The sequence below is a fragment of the Trematomus bernacchii genome, unplaced genomic scaffold, assembly GCF_902827165.1.
Source record: "Trematomus bernacchii unplaced genomic scaffold, fTreBer1.1, whole genome shotgun sequence".
Taxonomy (NCBI): Eukaryota; Metazoa; Chordata; class Actinopteri; order Perciformes; family Nototheniidae; genus Trematomus; species Trematomus bernacchii.
This window is the reverse complement of record NW_022987593.1, coordinates 14,793,986-14,819,463: the sequence shown is the minus strand read 5'-3', so window position 1 is coordinate 14,819,463 and position 25,478 is coordinate 14,793,986. Positions and strand designations below refer to the sequence as shown.

Here is a 25,478-nt window from a genome sequence, read left to right as displayed (position 1 = left end):
ACAGGCCTGAGACGCAAAAGTTTCCCCAAGTTTGCAGCTACCTTTTAAAAATACAAGATTATACTGGATAGATGAAAAAAGGAAAGTTCTCAGTTTAGTCGGATGGTGGCCCAAGAGGAAAGCTCAGGAGGTCATCAAAAATTACTAGCTTTCTAACCAAGCAGTTATTTGCATGCAGTACAAATATGTTATTTTTCTTTTATGAACAAACATCTTGTGAGTGAGTGGGAGGTCTTACCTGGAATTCTTTGATGAGATGGTCAACAGGTTCACCCAGGTAGATCATTAGAGATTTGAGGATGCATTCTCTTCTGATGGTGATGTCCACAGTCTGAGTAAGAACAGTTATATATATATTATAAATCAAATGCAAAAAAAAGGACTATTCAGCCACTGATCCCACAGATAAAAAACTCATTCATAGATACCTCATCTAAAACCTGCAAGATCCCGGTGGTCTTCTGTTTCACAACTCCTCCCCTGCTCCTGATGACCTGCAGCAGTTTAGTGGAGTGTTTGTCCAACTGCGCCAAGAACTTTGTTTCCAATGGAAATGTTGTTATGCGCATGAACTCAGCATTTACCTAGAAAATATAAGCAGCATAGAAAACAAAAAACACTGAGAATTTATAATACACATATTTTTTTATAAAGAGCCAATGGTTTGATTAAAAGTACTCCAAGTCAGCTTGTATGAATGTAACATTTAAATGAATTAATCCACATATTTATTGACACACAGCGGCAAACAACATGTTCGCCAGAGCCCAATTTGAAGGGTGGCCTGATTATAGCGAATACCCTCATTTTTTTTTTAAACTTACCACAAGCAATGACCATTCACAGGAACATCCACATGGGTAGAACAGTAGGAATAGACGGCTGCTTCCCTGAAGTTTAAAGATAAAACCTTTCATTAGTCTTTAATTAGCCATCAAAGTGTTTAAGCTACAAGAAGATCATTGACATATTCAAAATATATCAAACATTAAACTTAAATTCGTTACTCAAAGCCTATACTTTATTTTAGGACAGTGGTCAACATTTTGGTGATGTAAAAATATATAACACAATGTTGTAAACTAACGTCACATTTACAATATCTTTATCAATTGAACTCGAAAATTCAAATATAAGTCGCTCGTCAATATGAAAGAAGCCCACTTACTCTGTCCTTAAATTGATGTTTAACACCAGAATTTCTACTCTGGTAATAAATACAAATTCATAGTCTTATCTATTTATTTACAATAGAAAACCGGCCCGCCTGTTCATACTGTTTACAGGCCACCAAGCCTCAGTTAAGAAAAGTTAAAGTTGATACTTAATGTTTGTCTGAGTATATCTGCCTTTGAATCTGGCCATGACTCATGCCGAGCGCTGGTAGGCCGCTAAAGCTAACGTTAGCATGCTTTATTCAGACATTGACTTTAGCCTTTAGTCGAATTGGAGTCATGGGTGGGTAGTGTTTTTACAGTCCGCTAGCTCAGTTAAGAACATTTAACGTTACAGTTAATGTTGTGTTGAGAAGTATATGCTCTGCTGAGTGTTCTTCACTGGATAATGTGTGGTCTGAATAAAGCATGCTAAACGTTAGCGCATGCTAAACATTAGCGCATGCTAAACGTTAGCACAAGCTTTTACGGCCTACTGTCAGAGTCACGGCCAGACACACGTAGGCTAACGTTTCCCATAAATAACGTTACCTTTTCTTAACGGAGCTACCGGACTGTAGTAACGTTAGCCACCCATAACTCCAAGTGGGCTAAAGGCTAAGGCTAATGTCTGAATAAAGCATGCTAGCGTTAGCTTATAAGGATTATCAACAGCCGGCCAGAGTCAACGGAAGATATACTCAGACAAACGTTAACGTTTCGGTATGTGAAATTATATTATATATATATTAATATTATTTTATCCTTACCAGTATCACATGTGCTCGTTTTCCAAGTGTCAAAGGCGGATGAAGTCTGCTGGTTACCTCCACCGAACTGCGAAAGACAGCGAGTACTGCCAGAACATTCTGTGTGCGATGTCATCAATGCGCATGCGCAAATTAAGCTTGATCTAATAAAACTACATTGAACAAATGAATGGTTTCAGTTTCAATGTCCTTCTGTCAGTTTATATTCTATCAATATAAAACAATAGGTTCAACCATAAATATAAATCAGGAATATTAGTTTAAATAATCAAACTAATAATTTAAAATTATTTGAGTGAGAATAAACACATCAAACGAACAACCACTATGTTTTACTTTTATCAGTGTACAAGAGTGTATGACAGCTTCCTGTTTGGGCATTCTGGCTAGGCATCACTCATTCACCAATGGGTAATGTTTAGATGGATTTTTAGGAACTTCCCCTCGATTATATTGGCTCTAACGGTTCAAAAGAGGTGTCAATCATCAAAATCGACCGAGGGGGGCCAGAGATATGGAAAATGCACCCAAATGACCCCAGAAGTGGTTTTTGTTTTCTAAATCTCTCTAAAAAGGTCAAATGTCACTTGTTTTGCATCAATCTTTATACAGGGTACTTATTATATGTTATAGTTTGGATTTCTAAAGCTTTTAGTCTACTATCCCATCATTCAAGGGTGGTTTTCACAATAAGTAATGTTTCTTTTTTGAACGGACACTATAATTTAAATTTTTTTACCATGTTCAATCTGAATAAAAAAATAAATAAAAAACATCTATATTGATTCTGACTTTTCTACATCCAACTCACAGGTTTATCATTACTTTGAGAAAAAAGATTATTAATTTACCCCTTTTAGAAGTGAAGATATTGTCATTTGTTCTGGGAATGTCATTTTTGAGCCTGAGACCTGAAAGACAGGCTCGGGGCTTAACAGGTTAAAGGATATCAAACATAGACATTAAGGAAAATATTATTTCTTGTTGTTAAGTTTAATTGATTAAAAGGCAAAGACAACACAATAGAATATGCAGTGTAAATCAAAGTAAGAATGGGTAACGTTATATTATCTGAAACAAGCAAACATTTAAATAGCTAATTAAAATATATTGTAAAAATAATGCTGGTTTTATTTGATCCATTATCAATCTATTAGCTGGTTGTACTTCAGTAACACCAGCGTCCATGTACATCACTTCCTGGTGTTATGGCGCAGAGTGTCCACTGGATGGAGCACAACACAAAGGAGAGATCAGCATGGAGTCACTGTACTGTACACCAAACACTGATATATGAGGAGACACAGTTTGTGACAAACATGTACAGGATAACCTGTCATGATGACCAAGGACAAAGTGGTTTTAAATGGTGGTCTATTTAATAGTCCAACAATGGCCATACTTTATTTTTTGAATTTGTCCTTACTTATTGAACAGTCGGAACAGTTGCTGGATTAATGTGTCAAAATGTTTCTGATGGAGATAAAAACCGAGTGGATCTTTTACGTGATACAACAACAGATTATATTTTTGGATTAATCCTAAAAATGTGTTTAATTATATTTTATAATTGTTTGCTTTCCAGGCACATCACAACACCGACATCTAGTAAATCTAATAAAGGTCCATCTTATCTTATCTTAGTAGCCTAGTAGTCAATTCAAATAGCAGTAAAATACCACAATTCTCATTAGGTGATACGATACCACAGCAAATATAACTTCAAAAAGATAGAGCTGTTGTTAGGAAGTTCAGGTCACCATTCCCTTTTTAATATCCTCCTTTTGCTCCAATACTCATTATGAATGAAGAGAGCTTTGATGTATAATAGTGTAACTCAATGGGAGCCCTGCTCTGGTACCTGCAGTGCTTTATAAAAACAAGTACCACTACGTTTTGGGAATTTTGGCATCAACTTGGTACAGAAGAATCAGTTCTCATGACATCCCTACTTATATCTATGTGCCCTTTTTACAATTGTCCAGTTATTTGTTTGGTCTGCTAATATTATACTCTACACAGCTCTGTTCTACCCCTCAAAACGTTTACTCAATCAATTAATTTGGCACGTACCACACCTCATGCTAAGCCGGGCAAATTCTTGTAAGTCACCAAAATCATGTCCTTACAAGAAGAATACAATACTCTAAAGACCGGCAGGAAGGGGTAGAGAAATCCAGGAAAGAGGAGAGTTTACACGTCACACTCAGGAAATGAAAGTTATGTTAGTCAGAGAGGCAGCCACACTGCAGTCGAGACTAGTCTCTGTTTCTGTCTAAAGAAAATACAAACTGAGTTCATCAGGTCTTTCTCAACAACACAGCAGAGTCTCTGTCAAACACTGGTGAGTACATCTGATTATATTTACACTTTCAACTACATATGATATAAGTATGGTGTTGTTTGTCCTCAGGCCTACTGTTCAGCCCTCTGGATTTAACTAACTTGTAACTGAATATCTGCGATTAGGAGTTTATCACCACCATCAACGCTGCCGCTACCACGACCACCATCAACGCCACCGCCGCCACGACCACTTTGACTAGTGGGACAATGCTTGGTCCTCTTATGAAGCAACACAAACTCATCAGCTGCCACAGCAGCTTCAGCCGCAGAAGTGACCTTGTGTTCTGTTATGTAAGTAGCAATCTTGTCAGGAAGAATAATTTTGAACTGTTCCAAAGTCATGAGCTCACACAAATCGTCAAAAGTAGTGACGTCAAGAGCAGTTAACCAACGCTTAAAATGAACAGACAAATCCCTCGCCATCTCCACATATGTTTGATGTTGTTTTTGCTCAAAGGACCTAAAACGCTGTCGATAGGCCTCTGGCACCAGTTCATATGCTCTAAGCACCGCCAATTTGATTTTACTATAGCTAGAGCTATCTTCCAGACATAAGGAGGAATATGCAGACTGTGCTCTTCCTGTGAGAACACACTGAAGCATCAGAGCGCAGTCTGCATCAGGCCAATCTCTAGCCCTAGCTACACGTTCAAATAATTTAAAAAACGTGTCGGGATCACTTTCATTAAAGTGAGGCAGCAAGCGCAGGTTACTAATATCAAAGCGATGAGGAGACCTGGGCACCTGTTCACCCTACCCCTCACCGGACAACGCACCATCTCTGAGACGATGTCCCTCCAACTCTATCTTGGCTTTCTCAGATTCTTGTCGCATCCGCTCCACTGTGATTTCCTTTTCAATTCCCAACTCATACTTCATTTTGTCATGTTCCCGGTCATGTTCATACTTCATTCTGTCATGTTCCTGATCACGTTCATACTTTACTCTGTCATGTTCCTGATCAGGTTCATACTTTACTCTGTCATGTTCCCACTTAATTTTGTCATGTTCCTGCTGCAACAACAACATTTCCCTCTGCTGCTCAAAAGAAAGTGCACTAGCCTGAAAAAGAGGTTTTAACAAAACCCCCTCTTCCTTTGTAGCAAAAACTCCCGTCTCCCTTAATGTCGATACTATAGAGTCTTTTATGTTGTCTTTCATCCTTCTATCACCGACAATAGACACAGAGAAATGCTCAGCAATTAAGAGCAGCTGCTCTCTTGAAAAAGTGCGAAGAGACTCCTGAGACGGAGCTTCAATAAATGCCTCTACGTCAGCCATATTAACTTACACCGACCCCTCACCGGAACACAACACCGGACCTTTAAACCGAGAGAAAAAAACAAAAACACAAAAACAAAAACAAACCGGACAGATACCACCACGTTTATTATACGTCCAAAGTGGAACAACACTAATTTTTTGATTGGAGTTTCCCCACTAACTCACCATCCCACTGACTAATCTCCTCCCTAGTCTTCATGCAGTTACGTGTAGTGGGTATTTATGCACTGGAGACCGCTGGCCCAGCAAAGCGACTAGCAAGCTAGCAACACTACTGAGACCACGGCCATGCTCCCAAGCCGAAGCTTCAACCACTTTCTCCGCAACACTACACACCCCGCTCAGCGATCCCAAGGGAACCGCCGCTTACCTGAGGTTAAACGATGAGTATCTGTCAGTTGATGTGAAAGTCTGCTACCCCCTAGTGGCCACAAGTGAAATTATGCAGATTTAAAGGAAACCACTATTTAAACATGTTATACCAATGCAAAAAAAACAAACAATTATTCCTTTAACCCTTAGATGCACGAGTGACTGGACCCTACACTCTTCCATAAGTGGGTCTAAAAGGACCCGTATTAGAATAATATGTGTTTTTATGCAATTTTTGTCATTTTGGTTAAGAAAAATCTCTTGTATATTTTATATTTCATTTTTCACTATTTATAATTTTAGAAATTTCTTTTACATTTTGAAAAAAAACGTTTTCCCATAGGATTCCATAGAAAATACATGCGGGTCAGTTTTGACCCACTTATGGAAGCTTGGGGTACTAATACAAAAACTACAATTTCTTAAAATGTAAATTTAAAATTAGAATGGCATGATATCCAAAACATGTTTTTTGAGGAATAGCTAGAATATGAAATGATAAAAAAATGTAATTACAAAGATACTTCAAGAAAACCACCTCACCGGGTCCAAAAAGACCCACTTATGCATCTAGGGGTTAAAAAAAAAAAAAGGTTTTATAGGTTTAATAAATGCATGCACACACGCACACACGCACACACACACACACACACACACCACACACACACACACACACACAACACACACACACACACACACACACACACACACACACACACACACACACACACACACACACACACACACACACACACACACACACACACACACACACACACACACGTGTTTACGGCGGATCTTTTTTCCCACTGCAGAGATACACTGAACTCTGAATGACTCCCCCTTTACCTCCCCCCCTCATTAATAATTCCCGGGCCAAACCCAGTGACAGGTTGGTGTGTGTCCAGCTCTCTCAGACGACAGCCACTCTGATAAAGAGCCGGACAGGTTTCACTGTAAAGACCTTTTTCTGACGTCTGTGATATGTTAACGTCAGCGGAAAAACAAACTACTAAACTACTGTAGGAACGCGTCATTTAAGAGTCTCTTGAACTCTGGTGATACCTGGTTTAATGACATATAAGAGCAGGTTAAAGAGTAGAACAGACACAGAGGAGCATTAAGTGCTTCTACATTTCAATATAACACATTTGTAATACTCTTTATTGTCATTTTTGTAAACATTCAGACATAACATACAACATACAACATACACACACATACGTACTCAAATGTGTGCAGAATAGTTACTGTGCATATAACGTACATCTCTCCATGGGTGATAATAATCTCATTTTAATCATGTTTACAAGATATCTATGTATTTCTCAGCTTACATACCAATTACTTAAAGGGGACCTATCATGCAAAATGCACTTTTGTACGTCTTTTATACATGAATATGTGTCCCCGGTGTTCCAGGGAACTCACGTGTCGTCTCAAGTGTCAGAAAACACAACCCTCTCTATTTTCCTCCATACCCAAATCTCTAAAAAAGGGGCTGCAACGGATCTGATAAAAACTGATCCAGATTTGAACACTGTCCTGACGTCAGGACAGTGGCGCTACGGCTATTGGGCCAACTCCACCAATCAGGAGGAGACAGCCACGGGCCATTGCCGTTCGAAAGCGCTGGAGATGCAGTCAACATGTCGATGTGTCCTTGTGGAAGATATTGAACCCTGAGTTGCTGTGTGTGTGTGTGTGTGTGTGTGTGTGTGTGTGTGTGTGTGTGTGTGTGTGTGTGTGTGTGTGTGTGTGTGTGTGTGTGTGTGGCGCTGTTAGGGGTCATACAGACTGGATAGAGCGCTCTATAAGTACAGTCCATTTATCCAGAAAAAAGCCAAAATACATAAATATTGGCCTAAAAATTACATAAAAAGTTGTACTATAGTATTACATAAATTATGTCAGAAAAAGTAACAGCAACAAGGTCATAGTATATATATATATATGTCATATAGAACATTAATAAAAGCAAGTCATAATATTAATGATGCCCGTTAATGTCATACTAGCCTAAAGTATGTCATAAACATGTCGTAAAAAAGTCAGAGTATATTCTGTATTTTCTTAAGTCACATTTTTCAGTTCCCATCATAAATAAACTGTGTTTTCTATACATTTGTAACATTTTCTGACGTGTCTCTGTCTGCTCTGAGGCTGCTGAGTGTAAATCATGTTTCTAAGAGCAGTGTTTCTGTAGTTTCTCGGCCGTTATGGTGCAGATTGTTTGAGAGAAGACTTTTTTCGAGGCTCTGGCTCAGAGACTTTCATGTTGGCTCGTGTGAAAATAAAACCTGAGTGCAAATCACAAACAGATGAGAGTTTGAGGAGGAGGCGGAGGGTCCGAGAGCAGCAGAGAGATTATGAATGAGACTTTTAATTGTTAGTGACGGCAACAACTCGCCCACTTCTTCTTCTTCTGCTGCTCCATTAGAGGCAGTCAGACCTGAAACATCCATTATCAGATGCTGTGGCACAGAATATAAAACAATATGAAGCATTAAGAAAAAGCAGTGGCGGCGCCGGAGTATTTTTGTTGGGTAATCTATGGTAGGGCTAACCCATACAGTGGTGGGGCTCAAGTCAGTATTTGCCAGGCGCGTCGCCTGGGCTGCGCATCCATTTCTCAAGTGGTGGCTCACACAACAACCCCAGAGCCACCACTTGCGCCAGGTAAACAAGGTATATAAATGTCAGTAAACTTCCAAGTTATGCGAACATGTAAGCACAGTGTTTTCCCCTAGGATGGAGTCATGCACTTTGAACACAAAATGAATTGATGGATACAGCTCTCAACACTCATATGAAAGGGAGCTGTATACTTTTCAATAATCCACAAATCTTTAGAATATGATCACAACCAATAACAAATCATTTAAACTTCTTTATTCTTATCTTATGTTATTAGTATTCTTTCTTTTTATTTATGCATATTTGACTAATCACTCCCCTTTTAAACTGTTTTTTTGTACTGTCCTATAGTACACATTGGAATTATTTCTTACTTAACTTCTTTGATCGTTAAAGTAACTAAAGTAATCAAATACATGTAGTATAATAGTAGGTGGTGCTAGTTTTAATTACTGCCGGTTAGTTAAATATGTAATAATACATCAAACAAATATGAAATATATTTAGCATTAATAATTCAAACTATTAACTTAAAAATGTTAAATACATGTAGTAGAATAAAAACAACAACACAGGCCTTTCACATGTGGAGTAGATAGATAGATAGTGTTACGGTTTTGTATTTATGTTTTCATTTTCCACCTTTGTTTTGAAATGTTTTCCTCCTTGGTTGCGTTCGAATACACCAAAAAAACAGCTCCTAAGTTCTAACCCTATCGTCTATTCCTTGACCTCTGAGTGAAACGTCATGGGGTTAAGGGATAGTGGATAGGAGAATTCAAAAGGATTTAGGAGAAGAGACTGCGGCACTTTAGAGAATCCGACTGCACTTTCACTATCCGACGTGTTTATGATGCGCCAGCAGAGGTCATAAATGTGCGCCTGCTGCTGTGGGGAAACTATGGAAACTACAGTTTTCTATACAGCGGACTACAACATGGATGTTTAATAAGAACGAGGGACTACTGTAAACTCATCTAGAGACTCTGCACCGTGCTCTGATGCTGTTGTTTTATGCTTTATGAACGGGGACAACAGAGAAACATATTCTTCATGACCAAAGTTGAAATTGAAATAAAAAAGGAAAGTGAAACTTATGCTCGTCACCCTCTCCCTCCGGTCCACATTAATACAAATGATCCCAATACGTATGATTGTATGAAAAGATCTTAAAATCAATACAAATGTATTTATTATAAACGTTAGTCCTTAACATCTATCACTGTGTATATCACCATTCAAACATCTTTTAAAAGTTGAACAAACCCCACACAGCTCAGTAAAGACTGTGAAATGTTGACTTTATTTGATCATTTCAGTAAAAACTAACGTTCATATTTCTCTTTTTGATTATAATACTGATGAACGTTCAAAACAAAGCACTTTGGCAACTTACCACATACGTTTTAAAATGCTTAATAAGCACCGTAACTTTCATGATATCATTTCTTGTTCATAATCGGTTGTTTCCGTGAACGGCCGACTGTTGTGTGACGGCAAATGCTGCGGCTGCAAGGCATTGTGGGGCAGCATTTTCTCCTCTCCTTTCGGTTAGGGAGGTCCAGTGGTTCCTAGGCTAAAGGAGGTTATAAAGGAAGTTTGAAACCTCCTTTCCTTTTAATTTAGAGAATTCGAACGGCACTTATCATGGCTGCCACTGAGGGACTTCCGGGTCATTTCACTCCGTTAGGAAGGTTCCTAAGCTAAACGGACTATTCGAATGCAACCCTTGTGTCTTCTCTGTTCCTCCTTCCTTTGTTTGCCTTCCTGTCGTTAGTTTCCCTGGTGTGTCTGATTGTCTGATTGTGTTCACCTGTTGCCCTTGTGTTTCTGCCTCCCTTACCCCAGCTGTGTCTTCTCTTGTGATTACCCCTCTCTGTATTTAGTCTTGTCTTCCCCTGTGTGCCTGGTCGGTTCATTGTTGGTTTTTCCTGTCTCCCTCCATGTCAGTCACGGTCAGTTTTGTTTGTATTCGCTACCTTGTGCTATTTATGTTTTTTCATGCCTTGTTTTTGTGCTCATCGGCTTTGGAATAAAGCTCGCCTTTTGTTTATAGACCTTTTTCCTTTTTGAAGTCTGCATTTGGGTCCTCCCTTTACCCTTTCCACATTACCTAACAGATAGATAGATGAAGTATAATGTAGAATAACATGTAAATAAATAACAGTAACTCAACATTTTAATCTATTCTCTCAAATGTAATTGTATGCTGGAATATTATGAGTTAAGATTATGATTGTTCAGGTACTAGGAAACTAAACCAGGAAGTATAAAACTAACAGGTGTCCACAAACATCAGCATCAGTTTCTCTCCACGTGGCCTCACGCTGCCCCCTGCTGGTCAGAGGACAGTATTACAAGTTTAAATAGTTTAAATCCATCACCTGTTTTTAATCATAATGCAGGTAACTGGGAATGTCTCAGGCTCACAGGACAGTTGTTTACTTGTGTTTCTCTTGACTTGTGTGCTTACATATGTTGTGTCAAATCACCAGTGGTGGTGGCAGTATTTAGGTCCAGTAAAAGTAACTGTAAAATACTCTGATATAAGTAAAAGGAAAATGACAGTCCCGTAAGTGTAACTGTTATATAGATAGCTGTAGGTTATCTGTCGCCACTTTTTAATTTAATCCTAACCCCCAACCCTCCTCTGAAACAAAAGAAAAAGTGCGTATATTTAGAGTGTCTGAAAAAAAAAAAAAAGTACGTATTTAGAGTCTGAAAAATACGCACTTTTTTGTTTTGTTTTGGTATATCTAGATACAATTCATGCTAAATAATACACCAGTACCATACTGCAGACTCTTTTTTGTAGAGGTGTGTCATATTAAAAGCTTACCACCAAAGAACCAGTTTGAGGTTTAAAATGTGAGACAAATAGGTGTGTCACAAAGTACTGAGAGCTTTGTTATCAGTGTTATTCTTTAATATAAGTTGGTCTACACTAGGGCTAAGGATGTTATCAATATCATCTGGATATTAGACTAGATATAGTGTCAGATCTTTCTGAAGTATTCAAATTGCACAAGTGTCATTTCCTGGATTTAAAGGCTGCATTACAGTAAAGTGATGTAACTTTCTTAAACTACCAGACTGTTCAAACCATTTGCTTTTACTGATTATCTATCAAAAATGTTATTGTGTAAATATTTTGTGCCCAAATAGTCAATCTACAATATCGTTAGAGATGTTGGGTGAAATATGTTGTGATGTTTTATATTCTCCATATCGCCCAGCCGTAGTCTAAACAACAGGATAAGGAAACATACATTACTGTTTTGCCATGGTAGCTATCTTGAACCTATTATGTCTTGAATGTTAACGGTTGCTCAAGCTTGGCTTAGTGCAAGTCAAAACAACATATATTACATTGTAAATAACTCAATACCACTACTCTCTTTTCCTGTAACTGTATTATAAATACATTGTTTTTCCTTCCACACTACAGGTGTAGATATGGCTGCTACAAACTACCTGCTATCTGAAGATCAGTTCCTGTGCTCCATCTGTCTGGATGTGTTCTCTGATCCAGTCTCAACATCATGTGGACACAACTTCTGCAAAACCTGCATCACTGAACACTGGGATACAAGTGACCAGTACCAGTGTCCCATGTGTAAAGAGGCTTTTACCACAAGACAAGCGTTGAGAGTCAACACGTTGTTCTCTGAGATGGTAGCTGAGTTCAGACAGTCGGCTCAACAGAAAGCCAGCAGCAGCAGCAGCAGCTCAGAGCAACAAGTCTTCAAACCAGGAGAAGTTCCCTGTGACGTCTGCACTGAAACCAAACTGAAGGCCCTGAAGTCCTGCCTGGTGTGTCTGACCTCCTACTGTGAGACTCACCTGGAGCCTCACCTGACAGCTTCAAGCCTGAAAAGACATCAGCTGATCGACCCTGTGGAGAACCTGGAAGACAGGATGTGTCCGAAGCACGATAAACCTCTGGAGCTGTTCTGTAAGGCCGACAAGACATTTGTCTGTATGCTCTGCCATGTTTCAGACCATAAGATTCATGAACTGGTTCCACTAAAAGAAGAATATGACGGTAAAAAGGCAGCGCTGGGGAAGACGCAGGCTGAAACTCAGCAGATGATCCAGAAGAGACAACTGAAGATTGAGGAGATCAAACACTCAGTGGACCTCAGTAAGGAGAAGCAGACCGAGAGGTAGCAGAAGGAGTTCAGGTCTTCACTGCTCTGAAGGAGTCTGTTGAGAGAGGCCAGGCCAATCTCATCAACACGATCAAAGAGAAGCAGAAAACTACAGAAAACCAGGCGGAAGATTTCATCAAAGAGCTGGAACAGGAAATCTCTGAGCTGAAGAAGAGAAGCTCTGAGGTGGAGCAGGTCACACACTCTGTAGACCACCTCCATCTTCTCCAAAGATTCATGTCCCTTAAAGTTGCTCCACCCACCAAGGACTGGACAGAGGTCAGCATCCATTCATCACATGAGGGAACTGTGGTGAGAGCTGTGGTTCAGCTGGAGGAGACTTTCAGTAAAGAGATGAAGAAGCTGATTGAAGCTGAGCTGAATAGGGTCCAGAAGTACGCAGTGGATGTGACTCTTGATCCTGATACAGCACATCCTGAACTCATCCTGTCTAATGATGGAAAACAAGTGAGTCATGGTGATGTGATAAAGAATCTCCCAGACAACCCAGAGAGATTTTTTGATTGTGATTGTGTTTTAGGAAAGCAGAGTTTCTCTTCAGGCAGATTTTATTTTGAGGTTCAAGTTAAAGGAAAGACCGACTGGGATTTAGGAGTGGCCAGAGAGTCGATCAACAGGAAGGAAGGATTCTCACTGAGCCCAGAAGATGGTAACTGGACTATATGGTTGAGGAATGGAAATGAGTACAAAGCTCTTGATGATCCTCCAGTCCTTCTCTCTCTGAAGTCTCGTCCTCAGAAGGTGGGGGTGTTTGTGGATTATGAGGAGGGTCTGGTCTCCTTTTATGACGTAGATGCTGCAGCTCTTATCTACTCCTTCACTGGCTGCTCCTTCAATGAGAAACTCTTCCCATACTTCAGTCCCTGTACTAATGATGATGGTGAAAACTCTGCACCTCTGATCATCTCTCCTGTCAGAGTAAACTAATCACTTATCCTGTATTGATTTATTTCCATTCAAGGTAATAATCAAACATATTTAGTATCAAAACTGTATAGCTTCCATCTTATTTTCTACAGAATCTGTTTACTCTGGCAAATTGATTTACACAAGTCAACATTGTAAATTGCTGCATTAATCTTTGTGGAGAATATCTATTTAAACATCTGATGAAGCAACAAACATTATGTTTAACTTCCAGAAGGAATCAGTGTTTCTGAAACCATGAAATATGTTCCCTTCAGTGTGACGAAATTGTTTTCTATTTGTTGTGCAGCCAAAAAAATGCTTACTTTTCTAATGTAACGGGGCTTTTGTTAGGTATGAGGGATATGACATGCTTTTAGTGTCTACAGAATAGAGTATTCAATTGTTATCAGCATAAAAAGTTGGACTACATTTGTAGAATAAATGCCAGCAACATGTTGTACTTTGTGTAAAAAGGTAGTTTGGTTAATTACTGGTAACTTGAATCAAAGACATCTGTGAATATGTGTTTGTAAAATAAAAAAACCTGTAAAATAAACTTTTTGTTGAACGACAGACCTGAGTGAGCAGTGACTTGAGCATCCAACACTAAACAGATAAGTCTGGTTTAAACGTTAAGTTGTATTTCATGATAAATTAATTTGATTTTTATAAATCCAGCTCAGGAATGATGGACTCTGCCACTACCTATGAACACTACTATATACAGAGAGGAAGTCACTGCATTTAATTAATAAATAGCTATCTTTGGCAACTATAAATAGTATGAAAAAGGCATTTTCATTTAATTAAAATATCCTTGTTTATAATTATTTGACCTCAGCTCTATCGAGGGATGGGTGAAATGGCTAAAATCAACTATACCCATTATAGGTCATTTCATCCCCATCAGTATAAGGGGTTTAACAATACCAACAACTCAAGGTATGATAATATAAGGATAACAAGTCAATGATATTTGTCAAGATTAGAAAAATAAATGAAGATCCTTCATAAATGTATGAATCTGATGCATCAGCTTTTGTATTCGTATGAAATTAGTTTAATATTTTAACTTGAAACGGCATCCATTTTCCTTATTTGAGTTGATTTCTTAAAACAAAACTCAAATGAAGTTCCCTGCAATTTTAAATGTAGAGTTAACTCACAATGAGGTCCTCTAGTGAGAAATACAATCAGTTTCCAGTTTTATTTTGTACATCTAAATCAAACTAATGCTAAATAATACACCAGTCCTGCAATAAATATAATGGGCATCAATGAGGATAGATAACAGAAAAAGGTCAAAAGTAGTCACATATCTAAAATGAGCTTATTTTACATGACATTGTATATTACTATATTAAAATACTAGATTGATATTGCCTCGGCGAAAAAGGTAAAAAATCTCTGTGTCCAAGAAACTAAATTATTCTGGTTAAAGGGGACCTATCATGCAAAATGCACTTTTTGATGTCTTTTATACATAAATATGTGTATTGAGGAACTCACGCAGCATCAAAAAATAAAACCCTGATCCATGATATGGCGTTTCATCACGCGTTTTTTTTTTTTTAAAGCTTTATACCCAAAATCAGCACTTTTGAAACAGGAAGTGAAATAGAGGGATATGAGGCATGGCTAGAATGGGTGATCTGTTTGGTATTTTGATAAAAACTAAAAAGTGCCTATTTAGAGAGTCTGAAAAAAACAAAAAAGTGCATATTTAGAGTCTTAAAAAAAACAAAAAAAGTGAAAGATTTAGCAATGTTCAACTTACATTTAGTTATCAGCCCTAAAAATGAAGCTTGCGATCAGTGAAAGATTTCTGTAAATACTGCATTTGATTTCTGAATACACGGACAGTAGGCTACTTGTTAGAGCCATTTTCATTTAGTTATTATTGTCTGAATGTTAGGCTTGATGATAATATGAAGTAGATTAAACTCCTAATTAATCAGGTATTTTCTGTGAGTCACACTATAGTTTAAAATGTATTACTTTAAGGCTCACTTATTTGTTATGAAAGGTGCGTCAGTATCACGTGCATGGCTAAATGCCTATATATGGTAAGTTGATAGGACACAGCTGATGGTGATGAGACGGGGAAGCGGAAAAGTCTTTGACCATGTTCTTTTTGAGACTGATAACTTTTATTTACGAAGAAGCGAAGAAATGTGTCCTCCTGTTTTCTATGCCGTCTGGACCAATGAATAAAGCTCATCTGATTCAACTACGATCTCCGCTTAATATGTTTGGAAACAAAGAGAGGCGCGTCAAAAACCCACAACCCCGACAGAGGAGGCTATTAAATGTAAACTAGGATTAAAACGCCACCACAGTACTTCATGCATTTAAGGAAATTTAGAAGCACTTTCCAAAATCAGTAATCTGTACTTGCTCTTATGGGGAAAAAGCTTCTCAACCTTTAAAAACATGACTTGATAACTCCGTTGTGATAGTGTTGATATCAGATAGATATTGTGAAACATTACAATGACATCATTAAAGGATAGCGGGCATTTCTTGCAATGGTTTTACACCAAGTCTTACAAAAAAATGCACTCTCTGCTAACTGATTAATAACTTAATGGTAAAGCACTTAATAATGCTCTTAAATTGGCAAAAGTCAGACTTCTCGTGCCAGATGTTGTGCATTTGCCAGCCCATTGCATTGCATTTCAATCAGAGGACAGTCAGGAGCAGACAGACTGTATCTTTAAAACAAAAGGATACTGTGAACACATGTTCATTTTAAAAACAAAGGGAATATCAGAGGGAGTAGGGAAACAGTTTCATGATTAATTTACCTTTAAAGTCGACTTCTCCGTTTCCATCGGTGTCGAATATGTCGATGACTCGCTGCACGAGGGGGTTCTGTTGGAGCTCTGGTAAGGACATGAACTCCTCCACACTCAGGGAGCCGGAGTTATCTAGGTCGAGTTTCTTAAATCTCTTTCCTAGCCTCTTAATCTCATCGGCATCAACTGAAATGAAAACAAAGACAAAGAGAGAGAGAGAGTATATCCTGTCCTTTAATATAATCAAACATTTAAAGAAGTTTGGTCCAAGGCGATACAAAACATTACACAGCTCATTGCTAGAAGCTATCAGCAAACAAGTGGCGTTCAAAACAATTATTAAAAGACAATAAAATGCCTTTAAATAAAACCTGGTCTCCTTTCCTGCAGTTTTTAGGAGCCCTTTCCTCTTTGCAGCTGATGGCTAGACCCACAACAACAAAGCTACTTGATGTGATAAATTAGTCCGTTATCCTTTGCTTTTGCCCTGTGTTAGTATTGTTAAATATAAATATTTGTTTTAATTCTTTACCATTATACTGTTAGTACTTTTCGTTTTTGCAAATGCCTTTGGTTTCCACTAGGAAATATCATAAGAAAAACATATATAAAAGATAGATATGACTACATTTAAACAATACTACACGATAACAAATGTGTAATAAAAAGCATTACAATCAAATACATATAAAACTGTTTAAATTGAAGTTATAATCACAAATTAAAACTAGGAGCAGAAGTGCATTTCCACTTTACTTCCTCTACAGCAGTGTTTCTTCTTGCAGGAAACAAGACTGACAACAATTATAACTTAAACTTGCTATCTTCTCTCTGAAAGTAATCTGAGAGTGATTGGTTGGTAAGTACAGAAAAGCATAAATAATTGTAATTCTGAACGTTTCTTGAGATCTGACAGCCTTCCTCTTCTACACTTCTATATGTCATCACATAGAACGACCACTAGATGGATCACAAGACTGAGACATGATGAGACAAAAGTTACTTCTCACTCAAAAGGCAAACAAATACATGAGTCAACACACCTTCATGTGAGGAGAATCACTTGTACAAGGACATCAAATATAAACAACCTAATATACAGTGGCGGCCGGTCCATAGGGGCGCTAGGGGCGCCGCACCACCTCTTCCCATATTGAAAAAAAAAAAGAAAAAAAAGAAAATTAAAATTAAAATAAAAAAAAAAAAATATGTTTAAAAAAATATATATATTTTTATTTTTATTTTTAATGAACAAGGTAAATATTATATAATTGGTATCAGTAAAATGTATAATCTACAATAAAATCTCGTTTAAAATTGTGTTACGATGTCTAAAGTTACTGATAAGTCACATGTTTCCTGCCTGGCCTTGCCCGTGTACCTTCTCTCGTCTGGGCGCTAAGAGAGGAGCCTTCAACCAGTGCAGCAGCAGCCACTAGCAGCTGACTGTTGCTATCTGTAACGTGTAAACTATGCCGCGAAAATATAATTTCAGCCAATCAGCGTCGTCAAAGATGACGGTCACCGGGCGCCAATGTCAGCGCCCAGTGCAGTCTGTGAGTAGTTTGGACAGTGACTCGTATCCGGTTGACGCAGTAGTTGATGAGGATGGCTTCGTGTGCAGGTGGAGTCTCCGGACCTCGGTCCCCGCCTAATTCTGTTCAAGAGCTAATCTCCAATCCTTTCGAAAGGAGAAGTTTGGCAGATAAATTGTTGCTTAAAGACCTTGGACCGGACCAACCCGATTTGAATATATCGCAGCAATCTCGTGAAAAAGACAACATTTATACACGAGGCTTCACAAGTAGCTGGTACACAAGAAAGGCTTGGCTAGCTGGATGCAAACAGGTAAATGCTGTCTTTTGTTTCCCATGCTTGGATATCACTTTATATGTAGAGAGGAGGTTTCCCATGGTTGTTAGAAGTTTATTAATAAGTGGGCATTTATCACAGAAGTGATTGTTCTGTCTCCACGTTTGTTGCATTGTCTGTGATGTATTTTCCAACGGTTATAGCTCCTGTTCTGTCCCAGCAACACTACACGGTTTGCAGCTCCACCACATTTTTGGTTTATCTTCGGTGTCGCTTAAAATCTGCTTCCCATCGGACTAAAACCTCCACGTAATCTGAAGACAGATACTTGAAGTTATTTAAACCTTTTGCAAACTTTATGTTCTTTCTTGCTCTAGCCTTGCCAGTTACATTGTACATAACACATATATTATCATTATGCTAAGTGGTTGTTCGTGTTAGACGATGTAGCTTTTTCATTTCTGAGTTATTGCTATATGTACTGTAAATAAGCCTGTTTGTAAATAATCCTCAGAGAAACAAAGAAAAAACACAATTTATGACATTTTGTGCTGTGGTTATTTTTTTTAAATTGCATTTATTCACAGTTCAGTTTGAAATGCTGTAGTGACTTGTATTGAACCACTTAAATATTTATAATTAATGCTACTGAAAAGATGCTATTAATTTTATATCTCACATGCAGTTCACTGTAAAGCTACTTGGTGAAGGTGTTGGTTCATAAAACATGAACAGTTTTAAGAAAGAAAAAAACAGACCAGTTCTGAGAACACAGGTATTGATCAGTCTTCTCATATTTTTAAGCCTCGATTTCTCCTTTCCCCCCCTCTAACATCACCAGAAGTCATCATTTAAGGGGTCATTTCTCGAAAAAAAATTCCGGGGGGAAACCCCCCGGGTAGGTCACTTACGGTACGTCAAGAGCCCCACCAAAAAAAAAGACCACCGGCCGCCACTGCTAATATATATATATAAGAAGAAAACTCAACAAAGAGACCCCAGCTACTCTTTGCCAGTTTCTCAACTAAGTTCAAGAGTTTAAAAAAAGAAAAGAAAAAATCCTTTAAATAAAGTTCCCTGCACTTTTAGAAGTAGAATTAACTCACAATGTGATTCTCTTTTTATAAACACAGTTTTATTACATACATCTAGATACAAATTCATGCTAAATAACCAGTCCTGCCATAGATATGGTATCAATGAGGATAGGCTCCAATTAAATAAACTGTTCTGATTAAAGTATAGCTGAGACAGTTTCAACATAATAAAGAAAAACATTTTCACATATCTCACTCCTCCCCACTGTTAGCACCACCTTTGCTCCATTTTAACCTGAAGAGTCCCTGGTATTTTACAACACCTGTGTGAATCAGAGGGAGGGAACACAACCAGCTGACAGTGAGAGGAGGAGCTACAGTGGAAAGAGGAGAGCTTCACGTCACACTCAGGAAATGAAAGTTATGTTAGTCAGAGAGGCAGCCACACTGCAGTCGAGACTAGTCTCTGTTTCTGTCTAAAGAAAATACAAACTGAGTTCATCAGATCTTTCTCAGCAACACAGCAGAGTCTCTGTCAAACACTGGTGAGTACATCTGATTATATTTACACTTTCAACTAAATATGATATAAGTATGGTGTTGTTTGTCCTCAGGCCTACGGTTCAGCCCTCTGGATTTAACTAACTTGCAACTGAATCTCTGCGGTTAGGAGTTTATCCTCATTCCTGGTTTCCTGCCATTATTACTGTTTACTGATTACTTCCTACATACTGCTTACTCTTTTTTGTATAGGTGTGTCATATTAATAGCTTACCACCAAAGAACCAGTTTGAGGTTTAAAATGTGAGGCAAATAGGTGTGTCACAAAGTACTGAGAGCTTTGTTATCAGTGTTGTTGTTTATTATAAAACGGACAAGTAAAATCAAGCAATCTGATTGGTTCTTAGCCGTGGTATACTGAGCGTATACCACGGGTAGAATTGTAAGTTACTTTTCACAACAACTCAGTATCCCTCCGCGTCTGAGATAAACAGTATACAGTTGGGCTGAAAAGCAAACTGCCTGCAGTTTGCTTTTCAAACTGGAACAAGAAAGCAGCGGAGAAGTAACGGGGCAGAAACCCTCCATTTTACGCAACGGTCCAGACATAGACATCAAACGGCAAAAACATATTCAGTGTGCAGTTCCTTTGGCATTAGGGCAGGGATATCTAGATACTTTCCAAGGTTTGACATAATGAATTGTGCTACTTTTAAAGCAAGCAACGATATTTTCAAATCTGTAATCAAAAAGGTCCGCAAAAACATTTAAGATTAACTTCGACCTCCGGGGGTGGGGGGGGGGGGGGGGTCTTACTATGGAGGAGTGGATTGAGGAGTGCCTATTACCAGAACAAAAAGCACCTAAACGACGACATGTAGAGCTACGTGAAGAGCAGGTCGACCAACTGGAAAAGTACCACCATTCAAAAGCTTTCTGATGCGGGTCTTGAAACAAAGCAGAGAAATTATGACCGTTAGTGGCCACAGGTGCGAAAGCTCTCTCCAGAGCTACTGGAAGCCGAATCTCGGGGACCGGAGAAAGTGGAGCAATATTCTCGCCACGCCAAGCAACAGCCTAGAACAACCTCAGCCTATACAAGTAACCACGTAAGCCATTCTACTGATGCTGGACAGTTTTTCAGTGGGTGCACAATAAACGGCAACATACACATTAATGTAAATAAATAGCCAAATAATGGATCAACGCTCTCTGTCTAATATGTTTGCTAGCTGTTGTTAGTGTTGTTGCATAGCAACCACCTCGCACTATGTTTCGTGCAGAAGGCAACAGAGGGACTATTTTATTTTGAACATCATTATTTACTAATAAAAACTATTTAAATTAGAGTGTGTATTTTTCTTTCATATCTTTCAATTGTTACCGTTTGAAAAACTTAGCAACGGCAGAAAGGCGGAGCTTTTTGATTACAGATTTGAAAACATCGTTGCTTGCTTTAAAAGTAGCACAATTCATTATGTCAAACCTTGGAAAGTATCTAGATATCCCTGCCCTAATGCAAAAGTAACTGGCAACTGAATATGTGTCGCCGTTTGATGTCTATGTCTGGACCGCTGCGTAAAAAGGAGGGTTTCTGCCCGTTAATTCTCCGCTGTTTCCTTGTCGCTCTTGTCTTGTCAGTTCGAAAAGCAAACTGCATGCAGTTTGCTTTTCAGCCAAACTGTATACAGTTCAATCGACCGGACTTCTTTCTGCAGATTTGAGCGTCCTTAACAACGGTCATAAATCCTTGACAGCGGTCTGTCTGTTCTGGATTAACAACGTGTCACGTGTTCTGAATTGACCAATCAGAATCGAGTATTCAACTAAACCATGTAATAAATTCTCCATATCGCCCAGCCGTAGTCTTTACAACAGGATAAAGAAACATTCATTACTGTTTTGCCATGGTAGCTATCTTGAACCTATTATGTCTTGAATGTTAACGGTTGCTCAAGCTTGGCTTAGTGCAAGTCAAAACAGAATATATTACATTGTAAATGACTCTGGCCAAAATCAATCCCACTTCTTTCATTTCCTTTAACTGTATTATAAAGATATTGTTTTTCCTTCCACACTACAGGTGTAGATATGGCTGCTGCTAACTATGTACCATCTGAAGATCAGTTTCTGTGCTCCATCTGTCTGGATGTGTTCACTGATCCAGTCACTTTACCATGTGGACACAACTTCTGTAAAACCTGCATCACTGAACACTGGGATAAAAGTGACCAGTACCAGTGTCCCATGTGTAAAGAGGCTTTTACCACAAGACCAGCGTTGAGAGTCAACACTTTGTTCTCTGAGATGGCTGCTCAGTTCAGACAGTTGGCTCAACAGAAAGCCAGCAGCAGCAGCTCAGAGCAACAAGTCTTCAAAGCAGGAGAAGTTCCCTGTGACGTCTGCACTGAAACCAAACTGAAGGCCCTGAAGTCCTGCCTGGTGTGTCTGACCTCCTACTGTGAGACTCACCTGGAGCCTCATCTGACAGCTTCAAGCCTGAAAAGACATCAGCTGATCGACCCTGTGGAGAACCTGGAAGACAGGATGTGTCCGAAGCACGATAAACCTCTGGAGCTGTTCTGTAAGACCGACCGGACATTTGTGTGTATGCTCTGCACTGTTTCAGACCACAAGATGCATGATGTGGTTCCTCTGAAAGAAGGATATGAAGGGGAGAAGGCAGAGCTTGAGACAGAAATCCAGCAGATGATCCAGAAGAGACAACTGAAGATTCAGGAGATCAAACACTCAGTGGACCTCAGTAAGGAAGATGCAGACAGAGAGGTAGCAGAAGGAGTTCAGGTCTTCACTGCTCTGAAGGAGTCTGTTGAGAGAGGCCAGGCCAATCTCATCAACACAATCAAAGAGAAGCAGAAAACTACAGAAAACCAGGCGGAAGATTTCATCAAAGAGTTGGAACAGGAAATCTCTGAGCTGAAGAAGAGAAGCTCTGAGGTGGAGCAGGTCACACACTCTGAAGACCACCTCCATCTTCTCCAAAGATTCATGTCCCTTAAAGTTGCTCCACCCACCAAGGACTGGACAAAGGTCAGCATCCATTCATCACATGAGGGAACTGTGGTGAGAGCTGTGGTTCAGCTGGAGGAGACTTTCAGTGAAGAGATGAAGAAGCTGATTGAAGCTGAGCTGAAGAGGGTCCAGAAGTATGCAGTGAATCTGACTCTTGATCCTGATACAGCAAATCCATATCTCATCCTGTCTAATGATGGAAAACAAGTGAGTGATAGTGATGTAAAAAAGAATCTCCGAGACAACCCAGAGAGATTTTCTGGTTATATTTGTGTTTTAGGAAAGCAGAGTTTCTCTTCAGGCAGATTTTACTTTGAGGTTCAAGTTAAAGGAAAGACTAAATGGGATTTAGGAGTGGCCAGAGAGTCGATCAACAGGAAAGAGAACATCCAACTGAGCCCTAAAGATGGTTTCTGGACTATATGGTTGAGAAATGTAAATGAGTACAAAGCTCTTGATAATCCTCGAGTCCTTCTCTCTCTGAAGTCTCAGCCTCAGAAGGTGGGGGTGTTTGTGGATTATGAGGAGGGTCTGGTCTCCTTTTATGACGTAGATGCTGCAGCTCTGATCTACTCCTTCACTGGCTGCTCCTTCAATGAGAAACTCTTCCCACTCTTCAGTCCCTGTAATAATGATGGTGGTAAAAACTCTGCACCTCTGATCATCTCTCATGTCAGAGTAAACTAATCACTTATCCTATATTGATTTATTTCCATTCAAGGTAATAAACAAACATATTTAGTATCAAAACTGTATAGCTTCCATCTTATTTTCTACAGAATCTGTTTACTCTGGCAAATTGATTTACACAAGTCAACATTGTAAATTGCTTCATTAATCTTTGTGGAGAATATCTATTTAAACATCTGATGAAGCGACAAACATTATGTTTTACTTCCAGAAGGAATCAGTGTTTCTGAAACCATGAAATATGTTCCCTTCAGTGTGACGAAATTGTTTTCTATTTGTTGTGCAGCCAAAACAATGCTTACTTTTCTAATGTAACGGGGCCTTTGTTAGGTATAAGGGATATGACATGCTTTTAGTGTCTACAGAATAGAGTATTCAATTGTTATCAGCATAAAAAGTTGGACTACATTTGTAGAATAAATGCCAGCAACATTTTCTACTTTGTGTAAAAAGGTGGTTTGGTTAATTACTGGTAACTTGAATCGAAGACATCTGTGAATATGTGTTTGTAAAAAAATTAAACCTGTAAAATAAACTTTTTGTTTGACAACAGACCTGAGTGAGCAGTGACTTCAGCATCCAACACTAAACAGATAAGTCTGGTTTAAACGTTAAGTTGTATTTCATGATACATTTATTTGGTTTTATAAATCCAGCTCAGGAATGATGGACTCTGCCACTACCTATGAACACTACTATATACAGAGAAGAAGTCACTGTATTTCATTAATAAGTAGCTATCTTTGACAACTATAAATAGTATGAAAAATGCAGTTTCATTTAATAAAAGTCTCCTGGTTTATAATTATTTGACCTCAGCTCTATCGAGGGATGGGTGAAATGGCTAAAATCAACTATACCCATTATAGGTCATTTCATCCCCATACTGTAAGTATAAGGGGTTTAACAATACCAACAACTCAAGGTATGATAATATAAGGATAACAAGCCAATGATATTTGTCAAGATTAGAAAAATAAATTAAGATCCTTCATAAATGTATGAATCTGATGCATCAGCATTTGTATTAAAATTGTTTCATAATTAACTTGAAAGGCATCCATTTTTCTCCTTTGAGTTGATTTCTTTAAGAAATAATCCCTCAAATTAAGTTATTTGCACTTTTAAATGTAGAGTTAACTCACAATGAGGTCCTCTTGTGAGAAATGCAATCCGTTTCCAGTTTTATTTTTTACATCTAGAATCTCAAACTAATGCTAAATAATACACCAGTCCTGAAATAAATACAATGGGCATCAATGAGGATAGATAACAGAAAAAGGTCAAAAGCAGTCACATATCTAAAATGATCTTATTTCACATTACAGTACATTGTATATTACTATATCAAAATACTAGATTGATCTTGCCTGGGCGAAAAAGGCTCAAATACTCTGTGTCAAATAAACTAAACTGTTCTGGTTAAAGTATAGCTGAGACAGTTTCAACACAAATAATAAAAGTTAGCAACACTTTTCACATGTCTCACTCCTCCCCACTGTTAGCACCACCTTTGCTCCATATTAGTTGATGAGTAGTGCAGATATCACTGTAAAATCAATCGAGAGTAAGGAGAATAGTTCATTCCGGGTGTAAAATCCTCCGTTATCCAATGGGAATGGACGCTCACATTGCCTTTAAATGCCGCCGACATGGACCGATGCGGTGCTTCCATGAGCGTCAAATACCGCCGCCGATGGGAATACATTGCAATCAGTTGAAAGCTCTTTGCGTCCGTTTATGAAGCTGAAGGAGCCTCGGCGCGTCCCAACTGCACGCCTCGGGACCCTGACCAAGCGTCGCTCCAGGACGTTTAGGGAGTGAGAGTGTGTTGCAGTGGTATATCGGCAGCAAAACAAGTTTTAACCATAGTATATTTTGTTTAAGAAAAGTTTATACTTTGTAAAACAACAACACTTTATTGTGCAGTGGGTGGTACTGGTGTTTTGCTCATCATGCATAT

General features: G+C 38.7%; 3 protein-coding genes across 4 annotated transcripts in view; all 3 read left to right on the top strand.

The window, feature by feature from the left end:
• The first annotated feature begins 4,145 nt into the window (after positions 1-4,145).
• Positions 4,146-24,023, top strand: LOC117481772 (E3 ubiquitin-protein ligase TRIM21-like). Of its 2 annotated transcripts, none has more exons than XM_034129670.1 (2): positions 4,146-4,268; positions 21,876-24,023. In XM_034129670.1, exon 2 carries the CDS (start codon positions 21,884-21,886, stop codon positions 23,510-23,512), a length of 1,629 nt encoding a protein of 542 aa, XP_033985561.1. In that variant the 5' UTR covers positions 4,146-4,268; positions 21,876-21,883; the 3' UTR covers positions 23,513-24,023. The 2 variants fall into 2 exon arrangements, with proteins under 2 accessions (XP_033985561.1, XP_033985560.1); XM_034129669.1 differs by lacking the exon at positions 4,146-4,268 and adding an exon at positions 19,658-19,836.
• LOC117481761 (E3 ubiquitin-protein ligase TRIM21-like) lies at positions 10,479-14,217 on the top strand. Its single transcript, XM_034129648.1, is given in 3 exon segments — positions 10,479-10,518; positions 12,012-12,710; positions 12,713-14,217. Coding segments are annotated over 2 exon segments (1,641 nt in total). The 5' UTR covers positions 10,479-10,518; positions 12,012-12,019; the 3' UTR covers positions 13,663-14,217.
• LOC117481770 (E3 ubiquitin-protein ligase TRIM21-like) overlaps positions 19,689-25,478 on the top strand; it is a 48,825-nt gene continuing 43,035 nt past the window's right edge. Inside the window, exon 1 of the mRNA XM_034129666.1 lies at positions 19,689-19,836. The gene's annotated coding sequence lies outside the window, so the exon portion shown is untranslated. The remainder of the gene's footprint in view (positions 19,837-25,478) is intronic.

What these genes read in the sequence shown, in the direction of transcription:
- LOC117481772 (XM_034129670.1), top strand. Translation starts at nt 21,884, where the DNA reads ATGGCTGCTGCTAACTATGTACCATCTGAAGATCAGTTTCTGTGCTCC.